Raw genomic sequence first — 25215 nt, 5'->3', positions numbered from 1 at the left:
TCCCATACTGTCAAAGAAAAGCTATGACTTGAATAGTGATCACATCTATTACATGTGGTGGACATCACGCTGCAAAATCGGCAAGTCTGACGGCCAACGATCAGCATGTGGTAATGTGGTGGAGGCGTTCAATCGATATCGACAGTGTTTTGTTTTAGTGCAAGAAAAACTAACGTATAGATTTACAAGCCTTTATTTTTTCACACGTTCACAAAAAAATGTGACTAATCTAAACAACCACAAACAACCTGAAATTTCTTAAGAAAAATCACTGCTATTTTAACAATATTATGACTCTTGCTAAATGTTTTGTGCCCTTGTAGATCCACTGCGATCTGTAAGTTGTAATGCACACAAAAATGAGAAGGTGACACATTGTTAAAATTGCGCTTTTATACTTTTTTTGCACTAAAACAGAGACAAAAATGTGTACATTGTACTAGTTGCAGAGTTTGACACGCCTGTTCCAGTGGATGTGCATTCATAATTCATGGTCATAAAATTGTTTTTTTGTTTTTTGTTTTCTTTTCTTTTTTGAAAATCAATCTTTGCAGATACCATTCCTTCAGATTTTTCCCCTATATTTACACTGAAGAACATTTAAGCATCTTATAAATTTACAAGATTATTATTATTATTAATTAGCTAATGATGACATTGACAAATCTTATTAACTATATTGTCCTGGAAGGGAAACTTGTCTTGGAATAAAATGCAAAATAGCTGGAAACAAGTGGTGCCAGGCACAACCAACTCCACCCCTTGCATGTATTGTAGCTTTTTTTGGCATCGATCCAACTGACAAATATAAATTGTTTTCTTTCACTTTCAAAGACAAACAAATCATATTTATACAAATAGTTCATTTGTCACTGCCAAAACTTTTGGCCATGACCGTAATATTTGTGACTTTTCCAGAAATTAGACTGTTGAATAAATACCTTCATTAACAAGTGGTACCAGACACAACAGACCCCGCCCCTTGCACATATTGTAGCTTATTTTGGCATCGATCCAACTGATGTCATCATATTAATGCATGTGCCAATGTCAGCATATCAATTGGCTCTATATATGTGCCAAGTTTGAAGTAAATTGAAAAAAAATTGATGTTTTTATAGACGTGAAATTTCGCACATTACAAGTAAATGGGAGAAGAAAAATGATTTTAAAAATTCATAAAAAATGTGAACTTTGACCTACTTTTCCCAGAATGTAATCACATCTATTCTGGGTCACTGGCAATCTATAAAGTTTGGTATGAATTCAACCAATAGTTTTGCTGCTACAGACATTTGAAATTTTGCCCATTCTAAGAAAATGGGGGAATTTTTTTTTTAAACTCATAAAAAAAATTGAACTTTGACCCAATTTTCCCAAAATGTAATGAGATCTTTTTTGAGTCACTGGCAATCTATAAACCCAATTTGGTATGAATTTAACCAATAGTTTTGCCGCTAGAGTTTTAACAATCAAACAACCAAACAAACAAACAAACCGAACCAAAAATAATACCCCTTAAATTCTAGTGTTACATGTACTGCACTTTAAAAGTATTTTTACATGATAGAATTAAACAGTAGACGTGTGCATGTAAACAGTTTGAGGCTGAATACAGGATCCAGCAGCCTTTGCAGTAAGTAATATTTTCTAATATGAGCTACTTCGGCTCAATACAGTATGTAATAATCCATAACAGTAACTTTGATTCTCCAATGCATTTTTTTTGTGTGTAAAAATACTGTATTTGCCAGATTAAATAGCATAAACTGTATCCTCTAATATTTTATGCTTAGTATTTTCTTAGTATTTTAGTAGAGGACTTTCCCATTTCTCTACTTTATTAATATAGCTGTTTAACATCAAAATAAATATATACTGTACATCTTCCAACATTTCCAGTCAGCCAAACATCATCGATGTGCCATAAAAAGAAATCACAATTATTAAGAGCACTTTGGGAAACATGTTATACTTAGACTTCCCATTTCTTGCGGCTTCGCGACTGTCAGTGCAGCCACACACGAAACAGGAAATAAGAGTCAGTCAAGTGAGCTGATACATCACAGTACATCCATATGAGCAGTTCACAGCTCCGGCTCTTATATAGACACTGTTCTAGCTGTAACGAGAGATGACAAGGCATTCTGGGAGACAAAATCAGGCAAGTAGAGAATTGATTACTCCTCATTAAAGCCTTAGGATATTGAAATTGAAGCATGACAATAATGTGTTTACATTACATAATTTTAAATTGCACTGACTTGTGATTTTGAATTACTGTTGATAAATTAAGTGCACTTAGAGATATAGATTAGACTTAATTAACTGTACTTTTAGAAGCCCATTATTTGTTTGTTTTTTTTGGTCTCTAAACAATGCTTAAGCTGCACATACAAGATGAGATTGGTGATTTTTAGAGTCGAAATAATACAAAACTAAAAATGACCAAAAAAAAGGGGGTGTTTTCACCTTGATTTGCAGGCACAGCAAATAGTCTGTATAGTTTGTATTCTCCATCTAAAGTAGCATGTTTTGTATGTATGTGTATGTGCATGAATGGTTAAACTACAGCCTGATATGGTAAACTGAGATTGCGTTGTGACGCTGCCCTGACGTTCAGTCGATGTTGCTGCAGACTTCCTGTTTTGTGGCGAAGCAGTCAGTCTGCTGCCTTAGTGGTCTGTGAATTTCTCTTTAAGTAGTTTTGCAGCAAATGGATGCAACTTCCTGTCTATTCTTGTGCATGATATAGAAAAAGAGGCTTTCATTTGCTCGTTTACTTTAACTTGAGAATGAATCTGAAAAATCTGCATTAACCTGTTCTGTAAATCAGTGTTCTTGTGGTATTTTCAAACACTAAGATGCCACAAGAGACAAAGGCAGAGATAGTGTTCTATAGATGGAAGTATGTGTCTGTGAATTGTGACAGACTAGACCAGGGGCGTCAAACAAAAGGACAAAGATATGAACAGGCAAGGGTATTCTGGGGCCACATAGCTTTAAACAGATAAACAATGAAAACTCCAAAAATTTTCTCTTTATTTCAACTCATAAATACCCTGAGCTACTTTTTGGGCAGTTCCCAAATGACTTTTTCTCTCTATTTAACCTGTCTTCAGTAATTTATCACTATTCATTATAAAATTATCCTCTGAATTTGGCATTTTTTCAGTGAAAATCAGATATTTTTCCATGTTTAATTTACTGACCATGTAGATATTATTAAAAAGCTCAAATTAAAGTTGAGGGTTATTATCAAAAACAGAGAAAACTGAAGAAAAAGTGACTTTCCCAGCAAATATATCAATAACTGAACATAAACCAAACATTTCCATCCACTGTCATTGATCCAACTCCGTGGGTTTTATTGGTGAATCAGTGTTGTAGAAGATGAAAGTGTTTCCATGGTAACTACTGAGCCTCTGAATGTCCAAATGGGTCATATCTGATGACCATGAAAAGATGACAAACTGTATTTTACAACAATTATTTACATGTATTTATAGGATTAATGGATCAATAGGTATCAAAGTTTACTTCAGTAGATACTTCTGGTCGGCAGTGGAGGTTTGGGTCTTTATGGGTTAATTGTAAAAAATTGAAAAAGTAGTTTAGTTTATTTAGTTCAGCTCAGTTTAGTTTAGTTTAGTTTAGTTTAGTTTCATTTCATTTCATTTCATTTCGTTTCGTTTCGTTTCGTTTCGTTTGAATATGCAACAAAACAAAATAACTGTACATAGTCCTTATAAATAAAAAATAGAATGTTTCCATTTACAAACTATCCTCTCACCAAAAAATGCAAATGAACTGAACAAATATGAAAAACCTGACATTCAGCAAAAAAAAATGCAATTTTATCAATGTTCCACCTGTTAGTGAGATAATTTTCACTTTTTTTTCTTTCATTTTTTTGCTTGAATTAAGAAAAAAAAAAAAAAAAATCTTGAATCTAGCAAAAAAAAAAGTCTGCCAATGGAACAAGTGAAAATGACCTCGATAAGATTTCTTGAAATAAAATTTTCCCGATCTATTGTCTAAAAATAAGTTATTATATCTCACTGAAAAGTTACTCTTTCAGTGATTATGTCTTATTTTAAGTGTGATGAGATATTCTGACTAGCAATGAGAAAAATACACTTGGTAAGATTTGGATTTTTGCAGTGGAAATGTTTCCTTTTTTCTGAAGCCGCACTAATCTTACATTTCTTTTTTCTAGCTTCACACTGTTAACACAGTACCCATGATGGCAGTGTAATACAGAAGGGCATGGAGCTTGTGTCAGTGGAGTATGAGTTCGAGTACACAGCGAAGGATGGGCGCCGTGTGTCAATCAAACCTGATGAAAGTTACATCCTTCTCGCCAAGACTAATGACCACTGGTGGCACGTCCGCAAAGACCTGCACTCTAGACCTTTCTTCATCCCAGCGCAGTATGTGAGGGAGCTCCCATCACTGACTGACAGCTCCCCAGACCCTGGGGGTAGCACTAACCCGGTACAGAGGGCAGACATTAAACCAAAGGTAGAACCAACTGGGACCAAAAACACTCCACCAGAGACTTACCGGTTCTCCACTTTTGGTTTATGTGTGAACCTGCAAGATGTGGACACACAGACCATTAGAGAGAGCATTAGTTTTGCACATACTGACAGTAATTTAAAAACCAAAAATCCATCACTTCCATCAGGATCTCCAAAACCTGATGCCTCTGAACTTTACGCTAAACCTGCGGTGTCAAGGGTCAGAGACGGACGACCAAAAAGCTCACAATATAATGAAGATCAAGTGGAGCAAATAAAGACATATCAGTGTCATATACAGACAATGGATGATGAGAGTTCTGATTTCCCTTTGCCCTTGAATCCACCAGTATATGACATGATACCTGAGCTAAAGGTCCCTGAAGGCAACACTGTGTTTCCTGAGCCGCCACTTGACTCAAATGACACATCAGTACTTCAGCAACAGAGTGGAAATCCCAACGAAGATGCAGCTTTCTCCACACCTCTACCACCTCTGACTTTGCTGGTGAGATGTTTTCAGTGTTTCAATATGATATTTCACACACAAGGGGGCGCACTTTAATCAGGTATAGTAAGCAATGACCTTAACACTCATGCACACAGTGACATTATCATGCAATGCTTAGAAGATTTCACTTCCAGCTGCCAAAGAACACAATATGATCTACATCCTATTTTTGATATTTGTACCTTTAGATCTGGTAAACTTTTGGATGTGTGTCTTCGGTAGAGTTCGGATTTACTGGTGTTATAATTTCATGATGGAAATTCTTTTTTTTTTTTTTTTAATTCTCTTTTTATTGAAAGAATTCAGATTTTTTTTTTCATACATTGATAAAACAAACAAATACACAAACTATACACATCCAGAGAGTGGGTGTAAAAAAAACAAAAAAAAACCCGAAACAAAACGATCTTTAGCAGCTCATCACGGTCCTGACATACAGGATCTCAAAGTAAAGAATCAATGTATGAATAAAGGTAAATAAAAATACAAAAACATATTTCCTTCAGGGGATTTTGGGTTCATATTCATGCATTCATCTCAGCAAAATCAAATCTCAAAGGCTTCACATATCTCACCCATCTCTCCCAGTGTTGCACAAAAAATCCATCTTCAAATTTGCAGTGAAGGTTATTCTTTCCATCCGATAAATTCCCATGGTTATGTCTATCCAATTATTTATTGCCAGTTCTTCTTGTGTCATCCATTGTTTGGTTATTGCCTTTTTTCCTGCAGTTAGTAATATGCTGAATAAGTATCTGTTTATGTTTCATGATGGAAATTCAAGTTGATGAGCCCATAATGTAGATTTTTTGCTCTTAATTCATGCTGGATTTTTTTAAATTTAATTTTATTTTTTTAACCAATATGTTTATTGATTTTTTTGTTTGTTTGTTTTTTGTTTGTTTTTTGTTTTTACAACAGTACACAATAGCAACTTACAAACATGGTGGTTCAAAGTTTACATTCAGCAAGAGTATGAGTCCACAAGAGTCCATTCACAAGGTGGAAGAAAAACAAGAAAAAAAAAAAGCAGAAAAATTCATGTATGTAAAATAGATACGTGGATATGCAGAGGGTGTAGCTATTTTTCTCCAGGTTAATTCATTAGGTTTGTAAATCATTATTCTCAAGATATTGGATAAAGCGTCCCCACACTTTATGAAACAAGTGCTGCTTACCTTTAAGTATAAAAATAATTTTTCCCAGAGGTAGACAGAGAGCCAGTTCTCTGAACCACTGTGCAACACTCAGTTTACCCATCTTTTTCCAAATTCATGCTTTTTAACTTTAACTATATGTTATTATTTCATTAAATTAACCCATAAAGACCCAAACATCCATCACTGACCAAAACCATCCACTTATCTAAAATATTTAATAACTGTAGATCCACTAATCCTATCAACACATGTAAATAATTGGTGTAAAATACAGTTTATCATCTTTTCATGGTCATTAGATATGACCCATTTGGATGTTCAGAGGCTCTGTACTGAACATGGAAACATCGTCATCTTCTACAACATTGATTCACCACTAAAATCCATGGAGTTTGATTAATGACAGTGGATGGAGACACTTGGTTTATGTCCAATTAATGATATATTTGACTGGAAAAGTCCCTTTTTCTTCATTTTTTTTCTGTTTCTGATATAATAACCCTCAACATTAATCTGAGCTTCAATGAACATTTTCATGATCAGTGAATTAAATATAGGAAAATACCTGATTTATACTGATAAAATACAAAATATAGAGGAAAATATTATAAACTAGAAGCACTTGGAGAGCGCAGACCTCCGCCAAGGCTGATCAGTGGCCCCCCCCGTGGGCCCCCCCACGCCAAGGAGGTTATGTTTTTGCCAGGGTTTGTTTGTCTGTCTGTCTGTTTGTTTGTTTGTCTGTCCGTTAGTGTGCAACATAACTCCAAAAGTTATGGACAGATTTTGATGAAATTTTCTGGTCTGCCCCCCACCCCACCCCCCCCACCCCCGTGGGCCCCCCCACCCCCGATCACCACCAAAATTTAATCATTTCTTCCTTATCCAATTTCCAACAAACCCTGAAAATTTCATCAAAATCTGTCCATAACTGTTTGAGTTATGTTGCACACTAACGGACAGACAGACAAACAAACAAACAAACAAACAAACAAACAAACCCTGGCAAAAACATAACCTCCTTGGCGGAGGTAATAAATAATGATAAATCACTTAAAAAAGGGTATATATAGAGAAAATGTAATTTGAGAACTGACATAAAAGTAGTGCTGGGTCTTTATGGGTTAAGGGTAGATGCACTTTTCAATTATCAACAGGTAGAAATGAACATTTTACTCTCACCACACTGTATCAATATAATTCTGACGTAATTCTTTCATTTACACACAGTTGACAAACATTGTACTCCCTGCTTCATTGCATTTATTCAACTAATCTAGTTACATTTAAAGATTTAAAACAGTTAAAGACTAAATCAATTGTTTCCATCTTTTTTTGCTTCCATCATCACACTCCCATTTCAGATTCTTATTAGTTCTTAACAGCTTCACCAAACATCACCAAATCCATCAACTTCTCACATGGTTTCATTCATTTTGGTTAACGCTGCACTCTATCACTCTAACCCTCTATCCCACCATAAATCAAAGATCAGTGACTGAAGACAGATTTGTTTATCAGACATCTGTTTTCTTCTCCTATTACTCATCACATGACTCACATTTATCAGATGTTCTAGTGCATGAAACTGAAGTAACTAAAGTAGTCCGAATTAACTCCACCTGCAGCTGCTACAACCGGAACAAGCTGCGACAATGCTGATGCTTCACTATTAATAATACAATGATGTCATATATAATAACATGTTAGCCATAGATCAAACCATAGATTTTGCTGCTACTTTACATGCAATGAAGCTTTTACATTCCTGCTTTTGTTACTATTTTTACTTTACTTTTACTTTAACGCTGAGGACTGAGGTCAGATGTGTTTGCAGAGGAAGTGTCCTTTTATTTGGTGAGTGGAGGCCCATTATTCACTGCCCTATTCAGCAGTGCCATTTGTTAACTTCAAACACAAGGAGGCGGTTTTATATCCAGAGTTTCTCCAGAAAAAACAAGACAAATCAGCCTATCCTTTAAATGTGACATGACATGGTTTATGTTGGAATTTACCAGCTTTCAAAAACAGTTGTAATGTGTGAGAAATCTTAAAAATGGCTGCAAAAAGTAATCTGTAATCTTCCCTACAGTCAAGTTCAGTTAACATTGGGACATTAAACAAAATAATGGATTTCCTTTTTTGCATTTTATGACCTTGAGGCAATAATAACAACAAACAAGTTTTTTTTTTTTTTTTTTGACAGATCCAACAGTTTCCATTTCATTTCTGTGGTCGTTGTAGTGCCCATATACTATTAGAATCAAAATGACCTAAAACTTTATCATTTTAATGTTAGTAAAATGTGGGTAAAGTAAAACACCCACAAACTGAAGAATAAGTACTAGAGGCAGAATTAGCGTTAAAGCCCTGTATATAATATTTTAACCCTTTAAACCCTAAGCCTAAAATGGTCCACCTGGACTTTTTTCTTATTTTGACTAAATAAAAGGTTAGAAAATATGTTGTGAGTGAGTCCGTTTGCCCATTTTTCCAGAGCAATTTCTTTTCCAGATCTTCCAAAATCTAGCAGTCATTTACAATTTACTGCATGTTATAATACTGCTAAAACAGTTTCTTCTCCAGCTTCCAGTCCAGGTGTGAGTGAAATCACTGCAATGGCCCAGTAAAACTTTCAGAAACCATAGGAGTTTTTCCAGTTGTACAAACTGTGAAAGAGTTACAGCCATCCAAAGTGTATATGCGCAGGGTGTGTCAGCAATGACACATCAGGTTTTAAAGCGTTAATACATCCCATAAATGGTGAAAAATCATACTGATGTTGTCTTAAAATATGTAATATTGTGTCATTCTCAAAATGTTTGGCCACAATTTTAGAAGATGTATGACATTAACAAAGATCCATATTCATCTATACTTTTTATTTATTAACAATTTTAAATTTATCAGTGGTTTTACTATAAAAAGGCCAATATAAATAACCCTTTCATGCATAGTGGTCACTACAGTGGACAGCTATTCTACAGCTGTTCTCTTATATATTAATGGATTTTGTTATTTTAGTTTCATATCAGCCGTTACAGTGGACACTTATGCATCATCCCGTACACTACAATTGATAAAATTACTGTAACTTTGCTATTCTAGATAAACTTGATCTAACATATTTGAGTGTAAATCAATTCCTTGTTATTGTTATTAGACTGTCATTAACAACAAAAGTTTTTTTTTTTGCATACTATCCCCATGAAGTGAGTAATGACTACTATTAGAGTATGTTAAAATGTGAGAAAACATCAGATTAGCGGCATTAAAATGTTTTTATTTCATAGTTTTCACAGTGAATACATGTTTTTTTGCTTCAAAAATTTAAACGCATGGTGTCCAGCTGAGTGGACATTTTTGCAACTCCATGAAAAATAGCTTAATAAAAAAAAAAGTATCACATTGTTTTTTTTTTTTGTTTTTTTTTTTATGCCTAAAGAGAAATAAAATCACTCAAAAAAAAAAAAAGAAAAGAAAAAAAAAAGATTAAGGTTCTTGTAATTCATGCATGAAAGGGTCAATTAGTATATATATTATATAATATATTATATATATTATATTATATTATATTATATTATAGTTAATTTGTTGTTATCTATCTATCTATCTATCTATCTATCTATCTATCTATCTATCTGTCTGTCTGTCTGTCTGTCTGTCTGTCTGTCTGTCATAATATAACTAAGCTGAGTTGAGTTAAACATATTTTTCAGTAACACAAAGTCACTCACATTGTGTTCTACCAACTAGTACAGAGTACTTTTATGTTTTCTATGGTTTTATTAACATTGGGTTGGGAATTGCAGTCATTTATTGTCTTTGGAGGTCTTAAAAATAGGCCCAGATTCCTTTCTGGCTCGGACTCTTTCTTTGCAGAGGGTCCTGACTCGGAGTATCGTACTGGTTGAGTTCACAGTGCTCCATGTGTGCCAGCTCATCAGCATATGAATGGCTCGTCGTCTCTTCTTGCCATTTCAATGGGCAAAGAGGTGTTTCTTGAATACCTCAGTAAAAGCAGCTGATTCAAGAACCCGGTTTTGCTCAGCGAAAGTTTCTGCGAGGGGTGCGGGATCACTGGAACAGGGTGTGTATAGTTTTTTACTTGAACATTTTGGGTTGACCGTGCGCTCTGGTGCGTAAATTGCGCAGAGCTGCACATGAGAGAGTATGTTATCAACTTTCGAGTCTTTGTGGGATAGTCCGTGATGTAAAAACAGGTTGGGAACAGGTTGTGGCGGCTGGGCGGCTTCGGAAAGGCAAGGAAGGAGTTAATGTGAAAACTGGCAGCCACTCCCAAACCTCCAGCTGCTACCTGGTTTCCCAAGCACCGATGTCGATCCTGGGAATTGTCAGAATGGCACCGCAGGGACACCAAGAAGTATTTGCCAATACATAGCTCATCTATCCCACCGTGCTGTTGGATGTAGTTGATAATAAGCGACAAAACTTTTGTTTCAGGTAAGTTTTACGGAAGTTGCGTGCGTTTTGCACCTGTTGCAAGGTTACGCGATAAGTGACGCAAACCGCGAGTCACTTTGAGAAGGAGAAAATGTTTGATAAGATTCATACTTGTGTTTAAGTTCGCAAAGGCTTGTAATGACCAGTCTGATAGTGTTTGTATCATAATACTGTAATTACCATCTCAGTTTGTTGGTGTTGTGTGTGTGTGTGTTGTGAGTGAGGCTTCCATTCCCAAATGTTATTTTTGCATTTTATTACAATTTGCGCGTTTTTCATTTTGTTCTTTCGAGGGAAGCATGAATGAGCCCCATACTTTTAACAGGACTGTAGACGTGCCAGGACCCCTCAAGTGCATTAATTCTTCCCCCACAATGGAGAGCCATCTCCATGGTGATGTGACGGGTCTGGCCTAACTCCCAACAAGCAGAGCTTTGGAGCCTTTAGCGCCAGCCCTGCCATGCAGTTGGCGTGTGTGTGCATGTGTGTGCATATGTAATGCGCAGAACAGCAATTAGCCCAGATGTAGGTCAGTTAATATCAAGGGTGTGTTGGCTCTTTGGTTGTCTCAAATGGGATTTTAATTTTGATAAGTGGATGAAAGACACCCAGTTGGGAATGAGAATTAAAAGTTTGGTTAGTTTTAACTTCACAGAAGACTTGTCAGTTTTTCTTAGGTTGTATGATGATGGACTTTTTGTTTTTTGATAACAAAATAGTAGAAAAAAGTATTCAGGTTAATTAAGTAAATGTTTCTTTATTTTATTTTTATTTTATTTATTTTTTACATTAGATGCATGTTAAAAATAATCTGCTACATGTCTAATGACTTCTTGCAAAACTTTAAGAAAAAGAAAAAAACAGTAGTCATTTTGCATTAAATGATCTCTAATGGATGTTTTTGGATTCATATTGCATATATGTGTAGGTTGTATTTACTGCAGAACATGTTTAACCCTTAGAAACCTATTTGTCACAACTTAGAAACAAATTTTTCCTAACTGACTTACTGTATACCACAGGTGTCAAACATGCGGCCCAGGGGCCAAATCCGGCTCGCCAAAGGATCCAGTCCGGCCCTTGGGATGAATTTGTGAAATGCAAAAATTACACTGCAGATATGAACAATCCTTTTAGTTCAGGTTCCACATTCAGACCAATTCAATCTCAAGTGGGTCAGACCAGTAAAATACCATCATAATAACATATAAATAATGACAAGTCCAAATGTTTCGCTTTGTAAATGTAAATATTTTCATGTATTTACACTAAAACAAAGTATAATTTTGCAAAAAATGCAAATAACCTGAAATGTCTTAAGAGAAGCAAGTATAATTTTAACAATATTCTGCCTGTTACTAAATGTTTTGTGTGTTTGTATATCCACTGTGATCTGAAAGTTATAATGAACATGTGTAAATGATAAACTGAGGCATAATATTGTTAAAATTACACTTATTTTTTCAGCTTGTTCATGTTATTCACATCTTTTGAAAGACTAGTTTGTAGATGTAAACCTGTTCATAATGTAAATTAACTTTTTTTTTTACTCTAAAACGTAGAGAAAAGTTTGGAGTTGACATTATTTATATATTATTATGTTATTATTTTACTGGTCCGGCCCATTTCAGATCAAATTTAGCTGAATGTGGTCCCTGAACTAAAATGAGTTTGACACCCCTGCTGTATACGGTCGGCATTTTGTATATTCAGTGAAAATCAGTTTTTTTTTTTTTTTTTCTGTATTTACTTTATTGATGAGGTAGATTTCAATAAGAGCTCGGAGTAAATTCAAAGTTATTTTAACACAGCAGAAAAAAGTGAAGAAAAAGTGACTTACTTGGTAAAATGTATCATTAACTGATCATAAAAACAAGTGTGTATAACCATTGTCATTTGTTAAAGTACAATGTTTTAGTGGTGAGTCAATATTTCAGGACATGATGGTGTTTCCATCTTCACTACGGAGCCTTTGAACGTCCAAAAAGACACATTTGATGGTACTGAAAGGCTGAGAAACTTCCTTTTACCTGTATTATGTAAATTCAGTGATATAGTGGTTCAAAAGTTAGTAAGCATTTTATATCAGTAGATGTTTTTCGTTGGCTGGTTTATGTTACTGTCTTATGCTTTAATCTACAGCAGTTCATATTTTTTTAGCATCATCATATTTGCAGCATTAACTGTCTTGTGAGAACCATGCATCTCTAAAAACTTTTGTTTCCAGCTTTGTGACAGTGCATTTTGCAATGAATCCAAGAGGGTTTGTAAAGCATTTATTTAGCTTAAAAAAAGTAGAGAGAGTTAAAACTTACCACATAAAAGTAACACTCAATCTGTCAGTTTTTCATCGATTTAAAAAATCTGTACATTTTGAGGTTTTTTTGACTTTACAGGAAGGAGAAGAATTTAGTTAACTACACAAATATCTCATCTACATGCTGTTTTTGTTATATAAGAAGCCACGAACATTTCATGTCTTGATAATGATTAATTATTGATTTAATGTGTGACTTTTAAAATTATCTGTAAATTCTTAAAAGTAACAAGTAAAAATGTAGTGTGGCTCTGAATTTCAGTTGAGAGGAAGTATAAAATAACAAAAATGGAAATAGTAAAGTACAAATGCCTCATGTCTGCACTTTACATTCCACCACTGCTTTTCAGACATGTATTTATCACAGAAGATCATGATAGTTCAGGGTCCCAATAATACATGCAATGATCGCTGGCCACCTAAAGTAAAGATAACTCTCTTTGTCCTTCTTTAACACGTTAAATCTCTGTGCATTTAATCTAAACTGATTTCTGAAAATCAGCGTGGGAACTTCTTTAAACTGTATTTTCTGACATCACCGTGCAGAAGTGCAAAAACAGCTGCTGCTTCGTGAAACAGACAAAATCAGATGCCTAAAAACTGCTCCAACAGGTCGTGTGAGCATGTCTCGTTAGACCAGGACTTGCTGTACGCTTCAGCTCGACACAACACCTGAGGTATAAAAACAGGTGCATGTACTGTAACTCAAGCTTTCTAATTATCCCCAGTCTGCTGAGCGACACAGGAGAAAATAGCAAGTTGTTTTTTTTTCCCCATTTACTTTTGTTTTTTATGGATCAACTGTAGTAAATGCAAAAGACACACTACAGTAGCAATCTCATATATCCAGTAATGCATAGAAAGTTTTCAGGAAGTTCGAAGTGTTATCTGAATCAAATGAGTCAGACATGAGGGAATGTCTTTGTTTCATTAGCATTTGGACAATGTTTTTGGAATGCTGTAATGACGTGTTTGATTGCATTAATCCTGTTATTCACTAACTTAAATGCAGTTGATGTTTTGGTTGTGGTTATTGATGCAGAACAGAAGGTTTCTGAGCCTAAATAAAAGCTGAAGTCTAGAATATGTATTTATAGCATTGGGTGTGTATGTGTGTTGACATTAGTTTGCGCCTTGAAATAAAAGTCAAGGTGGTTTATTTGCAGAAGATTTGGGTTTCTGTTTCATCTCAGGGTATGTTGTAATACAAACAGTTCAGCAGCTGGTACTTAAAATGATTTCCCCTCCTACCTAGAAAACAATTCATCTTCACTCTCAAAGTGGGCGAAATCTGTCATGAATAAGCAATATCAGCACATTTTATGGATAAGAGTTGGCAGCGATGCTTGTAGAGCTAAGATAAGGATATGAAAAGCCCTAACGCTGATGGACTTCACGTTAAGCTTTACTGGAGTTATACTGGATTCTGGGCCGCGAGGAGCGTGATGTAAGAGCGGGGGGTGGAGCCAGATTTGTTCAATAGCTCGACTGTGTGCTTTGTGGCGTGATTTGGGCCCCAATTTGGAACCCCATTGTTTGATTGGATGAGTGCTAATGTGGTTAAGTAATCAAGCAGATTGCTGCTTCATGCATTGCTGAGGGCAGAGAGTTGACTGCTTTAAGTCTGAGGATTTCAACCCGAATCCTGCTCGGAAAGATGGTCAAAAAAAGTTCTGTTTTCAATGCAGTTTGAAGTCAAACAAGCTAAAAGATATACAAGTGTAAAAAGCAGACTTGACATTGACTTATTTCAAGGATTTTCCTGGAATATTTGGATAGCAAATTATCATTATCCCTCTTGGAAAACTGGTTGGGATGTTCCAGGAAGTACTGATACACCTGTGCTAGGTTTCACACTGAGATTTAGAAAGCCATCGATAAGTAGAGAGATTAAGTAATATAAACAGTCTCTAGGCAGCCTCATTTTAGGTCAACCATAAAGCATGTACTAAAATATCTGCAGTTGAATGTCCTCTGAGCTACAAACTGGCTGATTCTGTCATGCGTAGAGGGAAGTGTTGATTGAACAATTGGCCCTAAAAGTAGACTTCCTGTTTTAACTATTCACCCACATGGACTCTGCCGCTCAAATAACAGAATGTGTCATTAGTGTAGACTTTAAAAAACAAGTTTTCCAAATCACTGTCGGAAATTATTGCTTCCTTTTTTACACTGTTGACATGCCCTACTAGTATATGACTGAATACTGTACATTTCTGAAAAGAGCTGCACATGTAGGTCATTTACGTCACTTCTGCTACGTGACTTTAATTTCTCTATGTTAGAAATAAAGTAATGTCTTTTAGTTTTTGGTCTGTCACATGCTTGTTTTTTTTATTGTTAATCATTAAGATGCACAAGCAGGAAGTAGGCTGAACTGACCTGAAAATGCTGTGCTTCTCCCTCTCTCTAACCTTGTTCTGTCTTGTTTTCATTGTCTGCGCAGACACAGACAGTTACCCTCTACCCTCTTATCCTGTGGACAGGAGTTTATGCACACACACACGCACACACACACACATCTCACTGAGTCCCTTCCTGCTGCTATTGTAACAGAGCTCACAGTTCTCCTTTCTATCTGGGCTGCAACAGCTGCTGCAAGCGGAGGATGTGTGTGTGAGGGCGTGTTCATGTACTGTATGTGTTACTCTGTCATCAAAAGTTGATCGAATGTGGTCGGGCACTTGAGTGGCACAATTCAGCGTCCATTGTTGATTTGGATATATGGCACCAGTAAACAAAACGATATAAACATGGTGGACATGTACTCCAGGGTTTGGACAAATCATCGGCCCAAGAAGGGCTTGACTTTGCCGGTGGTTCCTCAGGTAAGTGAACCCCCAATTAGAGAAGTTGTATTTATTGCTACAGTTTCATTTTATAGTCCCCTGTGGTCAGCCTGTATTGTTTTGATAACGGTTCTGTTTCCTGCTCTGCGAATGGCACCTCTGCACTTGTTTCTTTTCCTGTATTGCAATAGGTGGCTCTGTAGTGAGCAGATGGTGCAGCTGTTTGTAAAAATATCCACACCAGTTTTACACTTCTAGCTCTTAAGTGTAAAGAGTGCTTTTAATCAGTTTTTACATTCTAAACAGTGTGAGCATATGACTCAAAATATGCATCATTTTACTCTAATTCAGCAGAATATGTTTTTCTTTTGAACGCAGCTAGGAGTTCGTCAGAAAGCCTTGAGTGTACTTGGTGTCACTGAGTTGTCTTTAAGACGAGTGACTTAAAAGCAGAAGGGTAATGTTAGGGTCTGTGGGAATGACTAAACTGCAACTCTCCAGTAAATGTGGCTTTACTTCTTTTTGTTTCACTTTTGGGAATATGACCTTTGTATTTGCTGGCTGCTATACGTATATGTAGAAACCATTTTCACCAAATAACAATCTGACACAGCTTCACATTTTAGCATCTGCTGTTGCGAATTTTCAATGTATTGCATGTAGTTGGTATAAATATAGGGTTGTTCCAACATAGCCATTACAAGGATCAATGATGCAGCTATTTCATTTCCTCTCTTTGTTCCTCTGTAGTAGTTTGTTGTACAGAATTGATCTGTTTCGGGGTCAGTTGTCTGGTTATCCATATTGACTGGCTCATGGTTCTGTTGGGATCAATAATGAAGCAAAGTTAGCAAAGTGGAAATTAACAGATAAGAAGTGACCCATTTGATTTAGCTTGATTTATATAGAGTGTGTTCAGGTTTTTATCCTCTGCAACATGCAGCCATTGCCTAAACTTGCTGTCACTAACATGCCTCTTGTATGACTGCATGTTAAACTCTGTGATGAACAAATGTAGCACAGATACACATATAAACATCTCAGGTCCTGATAAAAATAGACAGTGTCAGTAGCTGAGACACCAGAGAAAGGGTGTGGGTTTTGAAGAGACAGTCGTCCTTGTATCTTTTGACATAAAGCACAAGAAGCTCAGCAGGGTGGTAAATCCCAGGGGTCTCATGGAGAGGAATAATTGTGTCAGTGAAACTAAGGTAAGAACTTGATGAAAAATGGCACTGTTTTTAATTGTGATGTTTTGGGGTCAGTTCATGTCCGGCTATGACACCCAGAATACTGCATCACAGTTCCAGGAACATTGAGGACAGAAACAGGCCTTCATTACAACCAGTTTCACTCACATTGGTGTCCTTTAAACAAATAAGTTACATTGAATTTGTGCATTTGCATGTTGTGTTCCTGTCATGCTGCAAGTTGAAGCATGTGTTGGGACTTTTCATGAAAGTAACGTGACAGGAAAAGGAAAATGGCTGCCACTGAAAATACACTTGTCAGTTGCAGTTCTATGGGGCTGAAAAAACAAAGATAATGGTTATGGTAGTGGTTGGTTATTCTATTTTTAGACATATGAAGGCTTGTTGTCATATTCTGCCCTCAGTGTGGTAGTTTATGAACTGCCACTAATACTGGCTGTTTTAGACAAACACGGCTTAAATGTAAGCATGTTATTGTATGAGGTCGGCAGGTATAAACTTTGGATGTGAAGACTGGATTACACCACCAATGCTACATTTATGTGTAGATGTAAATATTTTTTTATCTGTAGTTAAGAAAAAATCTCAAAGAAAAAATAAATCCAGATTGAAAATCAAGCACAGTTGTTACACAGTTAAAAACCAATCATGTATCCAAGTTTATTGACAAACACAATTGAACCCTTAAAGACTTAGAACTATTGTTGTGGTAAATTATAGATGGCTTTTTCCTCTATAATTAACTTTTCCTTAGTGATTTATTATGAATTATTGTCATATTGTCCCTTCAATTTAGCATTTTTCAGTGGAAATCTGTAGATGTTAATGAAAGCTCAGAATAAATTCAAAGGTTATATAGAAACAGAGAAAACTGAACAAAAAGTGACACTTTCAGCATCTACAACAACCGTCATTTGTCAAACTACATGATCATATTCAGTGTTGCAGAAGGTGACAGTGTTTCCATGTTCACTGTGGAGCCTCTGAACATCTACAAAAGATACATGTGATGCTGCTGAAAACTGAGGAAATACATTTTACCTGAATTATTTCAATATATTGATAGGATTAGTAGTTTAGAAGTTACTAAACATTTCAAATCAGTAGATGCTTTTGGCTGGCAGCAGCTGTTTAGGGTTTTGGACAGTCATGTTAACCCAAATATAAATAATGCAATAAATAAATGTGTGTGCTATCAGCCTTATCGAAAGTGGAGTAAGAGCTGTAGTACATATAAAAGAGTAAATCTATTCATGTTCAGCTGCTCTGTATTCTTCAACTGTCTCCAAGTCCAAATCTGGCCTCTTGATTATTTTGCTCAATCCATCTTAAAAAGGCAGCCAATTTAGAAGTTTTAAGAGCTAAAGTGTGGTATTAAACTCTTATTAATTAGCATTATTAATTAAATGAGATCTAAATTCAATAGAGTAATGGCTTTTTCAGAGGGAGGAACATGTCTGTGGTGTGCATTTGTTTTGGTTTTTTTTTGTTGTAGGCTGCTTCCTGTGTTCAGTGTGATGCGGAAGGCTGACTTACTGAGAGCTATACTGAAGGCAGTGGGTTGTATGTTGCTGACAAGTGTCAGTTTACCAAGTACCAAACCTTTTCAAACTCTGCACATCACCCACGCTGCACCTACTGCTCAACTCACAGAACAATAAAAGGAACCTGCCAACCTGGGAATGTGTTTGAGGTTTTATATCTCACTGTTTGTCACTCTTTGGTCTTTCCATAGGTGGAAAATGAAAGTCTCCAGTCAGCTGTATACGTCAATGTAGCGCAACTTCGCAAAAGCATCTCTGAGTCTCCCCCTTCAGCTCCATCTTCCTATTCACCTTCCTACCTCAACCCAGAGGGATGGGAAGTGCACGTTGACCAGGAAAGTGGACAGGAGTACTACTATCACCCCGCCACGGGGCGTACCACCTGGGACAGCCCCTTTCTAGACTCCCCTACAGACCCTGAGCTGCAGCCTCCAGAGGAGCTTTGTTCCCCAACGTCCCCCCAGTCTCCTCCCTTGTCTCCGTCCACTGCATCCCCCCCTACGTGGACCTCAGACTGGGAGCAACTAGTGGATGAGACCAGTGGTCGCCCATACTTTTACAACCCGATGTCTGGAGAAACGTCTTGGGAGCCTCCAGAGCAGCTGAGCCCGTATCCCCCTCTGATGGAGCCTATGAGTGTGCACAGGTTTCATGAGGACGGGCCGGTAAGGACAGCCTGGCTGCTCCACTTAGATACTCTCTGTCGCCTGTTTTAGCTGCACCCAAGGGAAAGCTGTAAATACAGTCTGCTTTTAATGGAATTAAATCCCTTGCACCTACATAGCAGACAGGACACGTTTTCTTAAAGAAAGCCTCTAGCACCAGTGCAGAATATCCCCACCAATGTTCCAAGCCTTAAAAAAAGTGACACATTTTGTCCTCAATTTTGAATTAGAAGGAACACATTGGTTATCTTTGGTCATGGGGGATTCTGAAATATCATGGAAATTTTAAGTATCTCAGTGGATAGGAGTCTGATGAATATGTTTGGGGAAGTCAGATAACTTCCATTTCCATGTTTTATTCAAATTGTTTCAGAAAATATTATATAAGTTATGTAAATTAAATTTTTGCAACACAAAACAATGAGGTAGACTTCCTCACTGTTCCTTTATGACTGTAGTTGTTCTGGAGAAACAACATTAAAGGGACAGAAATAACATTTTAGGTCATGGAAATGCTCTGAGTTATTCATCAAAGTCATGGAGAAGCCAGTGTTGAGCTGTAGCAGATATTCTATGACAGGACACAACACCAGCCAACCAAGTGTTTCCACCAACTTTATCTGACTCAGTCCGACACTGTCCCATCAGTCGTTATGTCCATGTCACATCTATAAACAGCATAATTTCTAGCCATTAAAAATAAAATAAATAAGATTACATAACATAATGTTACATTAAAGTATTAAAATATCTTAACATTGTCTATATTATAAAACTTACACTACGTGAAAGTTTTCTCATCGTGTTCACATTTAAACAAAGATGTAGTTGCTTTTGTGTGTGTAATATCACTTACAGCTCTATCATTCAAACAGCAGCTCCCATGACCTCAAGCTATCTTTTATTATTGTTTTAGAGGAAAGATCAGAAGAGGAACATGTTACATTTAGTGCCCAGCTTCAGGGTCACAGAGGGAACAATTCAGCTGATACTCTGTCAGATATGAAAACTTCTACATGACAATCAGGGGATTGAGACATGCCCAAACAGTTATAAATATGAGACAAGACAAGAGGACTGAAGGAACATAATTGCTGGGGCTGTTTCTTTTCCTAGATAATTTAGAAGCACCATAAGCTGTTAACATTTGTGCACAGTTCATATGTGATTGTAACCAGATCAAACTCGTTCTGGTGATAGCAGCATTTTTATGTATTGTAAATGATTTGTACAATATGACAAATGAGGGCATGAAAAACAAAACATTAACCACAAATGAATTGATAATATATCTTGGATGTCCATCACCAGCCCCCTCTTCCTGAGGAGGACTATCCCCCAGAGGATTACCCAGCTGCAGATCAGCCAGACGCCTATGATGAACCACTTGCCACTGGGCCTCCTCCAACCCTCCCTAAGGAGTACACCCTCAGCCATGTGACCCGGACCATCATCCCCAGGGCCAATCTGGACCGCAGTACCCCAGCTGGTTGGAACCTCACTGTGGAACCCAATGGGACCTGGGTGTTCACCAGTGAACACTCCCCAGAGCAAGTATGTCCAAGGCTTAAGAGTGCAATACAGGGATCAAACAGGGAACATTTTACCATAAGAGATAAGTAATGCACCAGTTTATGTGAAACAACAGCACAGTTTTGACAGAACCCAGCTGTTTTGAGTTAAATGTTACTTCAGAACTATAACAGGTTATACTTAATCTGCTAAAATCTGATATGTAACATACCTTACTACATTTGATTACTTTTCTAACAAATGTATGAACAAAGCAATGAAGCAGAAATTTCCTACACACAACATATATTTAGATAAGACAGTGCAAACATTGGAAACAACAATGATTATTGTCACCCTTTTATAAATGCTCTGTTCATGTTGATCATAAGCTACAATCTCTAACTGCAATATTGTAAAAATTTAGTTATTAATATAATTTTTTTATACTTTTAACAAAATGTATGCAGATGTAACCACTTTATAATCTGTAACACTTGATTGATTTGTAACTTTATTTAATTTCACACATATTTGAGTAACTGGAACTGATTACGATTACATTTATTTTATGATTTTATCATGTAACACTGTTATATTTAACTATTTATCCCCCATATACTGTGTGCATATGAATGTCTAAAGTATCATCAGACTGTACTAAAGATGAGTTTTCAATGTTATGTGTATGTCTTCATTCAAATCAACAAGTTTTATATACAAAAATCTTGATGTAATGTTTTGGAAACATCTATAACTTGAAATCATCATTTAAAAATGTTTTTTATGTAACAGTGGATAAAGTCGGTGGATGATCGAGGGCAGACCTACTACTATCTAAGAGATGGCTCAAAGTCCCAGTGGAACCTGCCAGAGGTGATGTTCTTTCAGCTCTTATTAAGCTACACCAGAGGTTCCTTTTTTTGTAGGTTGTGTAGTGTTTCAATCAAATATTTAAATCGTGGTCCATTAATTCATCACATTTCAGCCTTCGTACATTGAAACAACAGTGTGTTCATGTACATGGTTATTATTGGTGATGTTAAACCTGTCCATATAGAGCCACATCAGCTAAATAGGTCTGCAAATTGTACCCTGAATCTCCCTTGAACTTCTCTTATGTGGAGTTCATAAGGTGCAAGAACCTCAGCTCAAATATGAAGCCAATGTTGAAGAACCTTAAAGTTGTGAAACAGCTGATGGCTACGGGGGGTGGATCCAAAAGGCCCTGGCTTCCATAGATATACATTGGACTTTTTTTCCAGGAGTCATTCCTGATTCATGGCTCCTGGTTCAGAAGCTCTAAGAAGTGATTCAGTGTTTCATCTTTAAATTATTGCTCTGTTTCATAACTACTGAGGTTGGCTTTGATTGACAGGTCATCTGCTGAGTTAAACTTTCAAACCTTTGGTTTATTTCATGAAACATATGTTTTTTTTCCTGACACACCACCTCACTATAGTTATGCTTTATTCATTATCCCACTAAGGCCATAAAATGACTTTGTTAAGCAATGCATCCTGAAGTTTACCATTACACTGAATCAATAAGCTAACATTTGGCATTATCTCATCCATGACCATCATGACAGCTCTAACCCCTTGCTCTCTAGCGGCTCCACCTATTTTGACCAAATATGATCACTTCAAACCAAGTAATAAACTAATAAACCACAGGTTGTCTGTCTACTAATCATATACAATCCATGGGAGTTCTCCAGGGGTTGATTATTGGACCTATACTCTTTTGCCATGATATGTCAGCCTTAGGTTTCAAGTGTTTTCAATTAAATAGTACTTACTCTATTATGTTTTGACCCTTTTAGGCTCCTGTAGCTCATGGCCAGCCCAGGGTGGAGAATGGCATTGAGGGGGAGAATGTATCCGTCTTTAAGAACTGGAGGCACACCATGGGACCTACCCAGTTCAGTGCAGCCCAGGAGGAAGCGGTATAAGCCCAATATTACATTCAGACCTGCACATACATGCTGCATCACAGTAGCTTACGTGTAGGGTGTGGCTCAAACAGAAGGCTCCAGTCTGGGTTTTAGTAAGAGTCATGTCCCTGTATCACCACTGACGCTCCTGTGTCTTTAACCCCTATTTAGCAAGTCAAATTGACATCAGTGCTTTTTTATTTACAATATAGCCTGGAGAGGGAGCAGTGTGTGAAAGAGCTACAATTTGTACATAAACACTTGAGAGTTACTGAATACAAAATGTCTCATGCATGCTGGGGCAGTTAGCAGTTCAAATTTGTGCTCAAGGGCAAGGCTTATTTGCATGTGTCATTTATTTGGCTAAAGTTGCCAAGGGTTTGTGCCAACATTATTGAAAAAAATCACTCCTTCCATTGACTGACACGCTGTTTTATATTCATGAGTCTTCAAAAATGACTGTGAATTGTAAATAGTGAAATCTCATGCTGTTTTTTTCAGAGATTTGTCCCAACTCACAGAAGAAATACGTCAGACTACAGCAGCGACAGCTCCAGTACAGGAAACTCTCCGGAGACGCAACATAATGTGAGTGCCCTGCTGGTCGAGTCTGCTGACTCTGCTGAACCTGAGGGGGAAAAAAAAAAAAAATGATACCTCTATTTCAAAGTTCTGTGTAGAGTCAGCCTTGCAGTGCTGTGACCTGCCTGGTGTCTGAATGGTGCTCTGTTTCTTTCTCTCTCAAGGCTTTTGGGTTTAGACCCTGGAGAAACCCCTATTATCTGACCTCAAGGTGGCTGCGCTATAATGTGGGTTGTTATTTTGGGTGCTCACCTGAGCTCGGTCTATAGATAGCAGCATCTATCTATGATGGGCAAAAGGTGCAGTTTTAAGTCACTCAAAGACCATATGTTCCACCTGAACCAACATGTTTCATCATCACTATCAAACCTAGGGATCATTTGAACCACATGTCCTCTGTGTGTGCTAATAAATTACTTTAGGAATTCCCGTGGGGACAATCCTGGCCTGATAAACAAGTCTTATCAGTTACATAATGACATAGAACACACAGCAGACGGCGTGAATATTTTATTTATTTCTTAATCTTGTTGACATATCACAAAATTAATTAATGAGCTTGTCTAGTCACCAATAAATGAATGAAACGGAAATGCTTGTGACTGTACTAAATATAACTGATTATGTGAGACATAACCACAACTACACAGCCTGCCTAAAAAAGTCTTGAACACCTTTAGCCTTGATTACAGACCATATTCACTGTGGCATTGCTTTGTTAAGTCACAACATTTACTTCTATCATTTTTTGGGCCCATAACATTTCTGAACTGAGACCTAACCAACTAAACACCCTCGGATCATAACACTGCCCCGACAGGCTAGTACTATAGGCACAAGGCATGATGGGTAATCACTTTATCCACGTCTCTTTTCACTCTGGAACAGGGTCAATCTGTACTCATCAAACCACATGACCTATTTCCATTGAAACAGTCTAATCTTTATGCTCTTTTGTAGGAAATGAGGGGCTACTCACTGCATTAGTTAGGGTTAAAGAACTTGTTGCAGCTGAAACACATCACTCACAGCACTAATTACTCAATAGAATGATTTTGCCTATTTGTTTAGTCAAATCTAAGAGGGGATTTTTTTTAGTTACGTTAATAAACTATGATATGCAGGTCAGTCCTAATTGTTCCTGCACATACCTAAAAAAAAAAACTAGAATTGTTACAAATTTAGAATCTGCAGTGGTCCTTCAGTGGTCCTCTGTGGTATTATTGTCTCTCACATTGTTTCATTAATCAGTTTTGACAAAACTGTTTCTAGAATGGTGTTCATGAATAGAATAAATGGAAGTGAAAATTCTTTATTGCCATTGCACACTTGAGGAAAGGACACAAGTCTCCAAATTCATTTAAATATTCAGAAAAATACTAATCCATAGCATTTGTTTACTACTCAGTCATTCAAATAGAAGATTATGTAAAACTAGTTGATACGATGTATTACTGAGAATTTAAGTTTATTTATTTTTATAGTAACACAACATTGACATTTCTGCAAATACGTCCCAAAAATTGATGAAAACCACAAATCTTACATTTGTAAAGATGATGAAGGCTACTGTATATATGTAAATAATTGTAGGTTAATTTTAAAATGTAAACCCTTTCAAATTTCATCAAATCACATGGAACAAATTGACCCTTAACATGTCAAAACTCAATACACCATGTCATGTGCTTCACTGACTTGTGAAATTTCATTATGTCATATCCAACAATGTTCAAATTCAGGGAAATCCATCATTTTATGCTTTCACATCATTTGGTTTTATGTAAGTAGCCCCTGTAGTAATTTTAATATGAATGCTTCCTTGTGACTATTTCATTAGAATTATATAACGTGAGTGGAATAATAATAATAATAATAATAATAATAATAATATTAATAATAATAATAATAATAATAATAATAATAAATATTTAATTATTTAAAAAATTACATCATGTGAGTTTAACCTTTCCTAAGTGATTTACCACCATTTATTATAAT

The 25215-nt window shown here is 36.5% G+C and overlaps 1 protein-coding gene across 2 annotated transcripts in view; it reads left to right on the top strand.

Moving 5' to 3' along the window:
• Positions 1–2147: 2147 nt before the first annotated feature.
• The window catches only part of arhgap27 (Rho GTPase activating protein 27), a 31235-nt gene continuing 8167 nt past the window's right edge, over positions 2148–25215 (top strand). The window contains exons 1-7 of one of the 2 annotated variants that reach the window (XM_030121596.1): positions 2148–2164; positions 4220–5031; positions 18711–19184; positions 20496–20738; positions 21492–21572; positions 22522–22644; positions 23134–23220. In XM_030121596.1, the coding sequence (XP_029977456.1) occupies positions 4270–5031; positions 18711–19184; positions 20496–20738; positions 21492–21572; positions 22522–22644; positions 23134–23220 (1770 nt within the window). In that variant the 5' untranslated portion in view covers positions 2148–2164; positions 4220–4269. Of the gene's footprint in view, positions 2165–4219; positions 5032–15490; positions 15804–18710; positions 19185–20495; positions 20739–21491; positions 21573–22521; positions 22645–23133; positions 23221–25215 lie in introns of those variants that run through there. The other variant, XM_030121597.1, reaches the window with a different exon arrangement.

Source organism: Sphaeramia orbicularis, chromosome 19, assembly GCF_902148855.1.
Source record: "Sphaeramia orbicularis chromosome 19, fSphaOr1.1, whole genome shotgun sequence".
NCBI lineage: Eukaryota > Metazoa > Chordata > Actinopteri > Kurtiformes > Apogonidae > Sphaeramia > Sphaeramia orbicularis.
The sequence above is the reverse complement of the archived record's forward strand: the minus strand, read 5'-3'. Positions and strand labels throughout refer to the sequence as shown.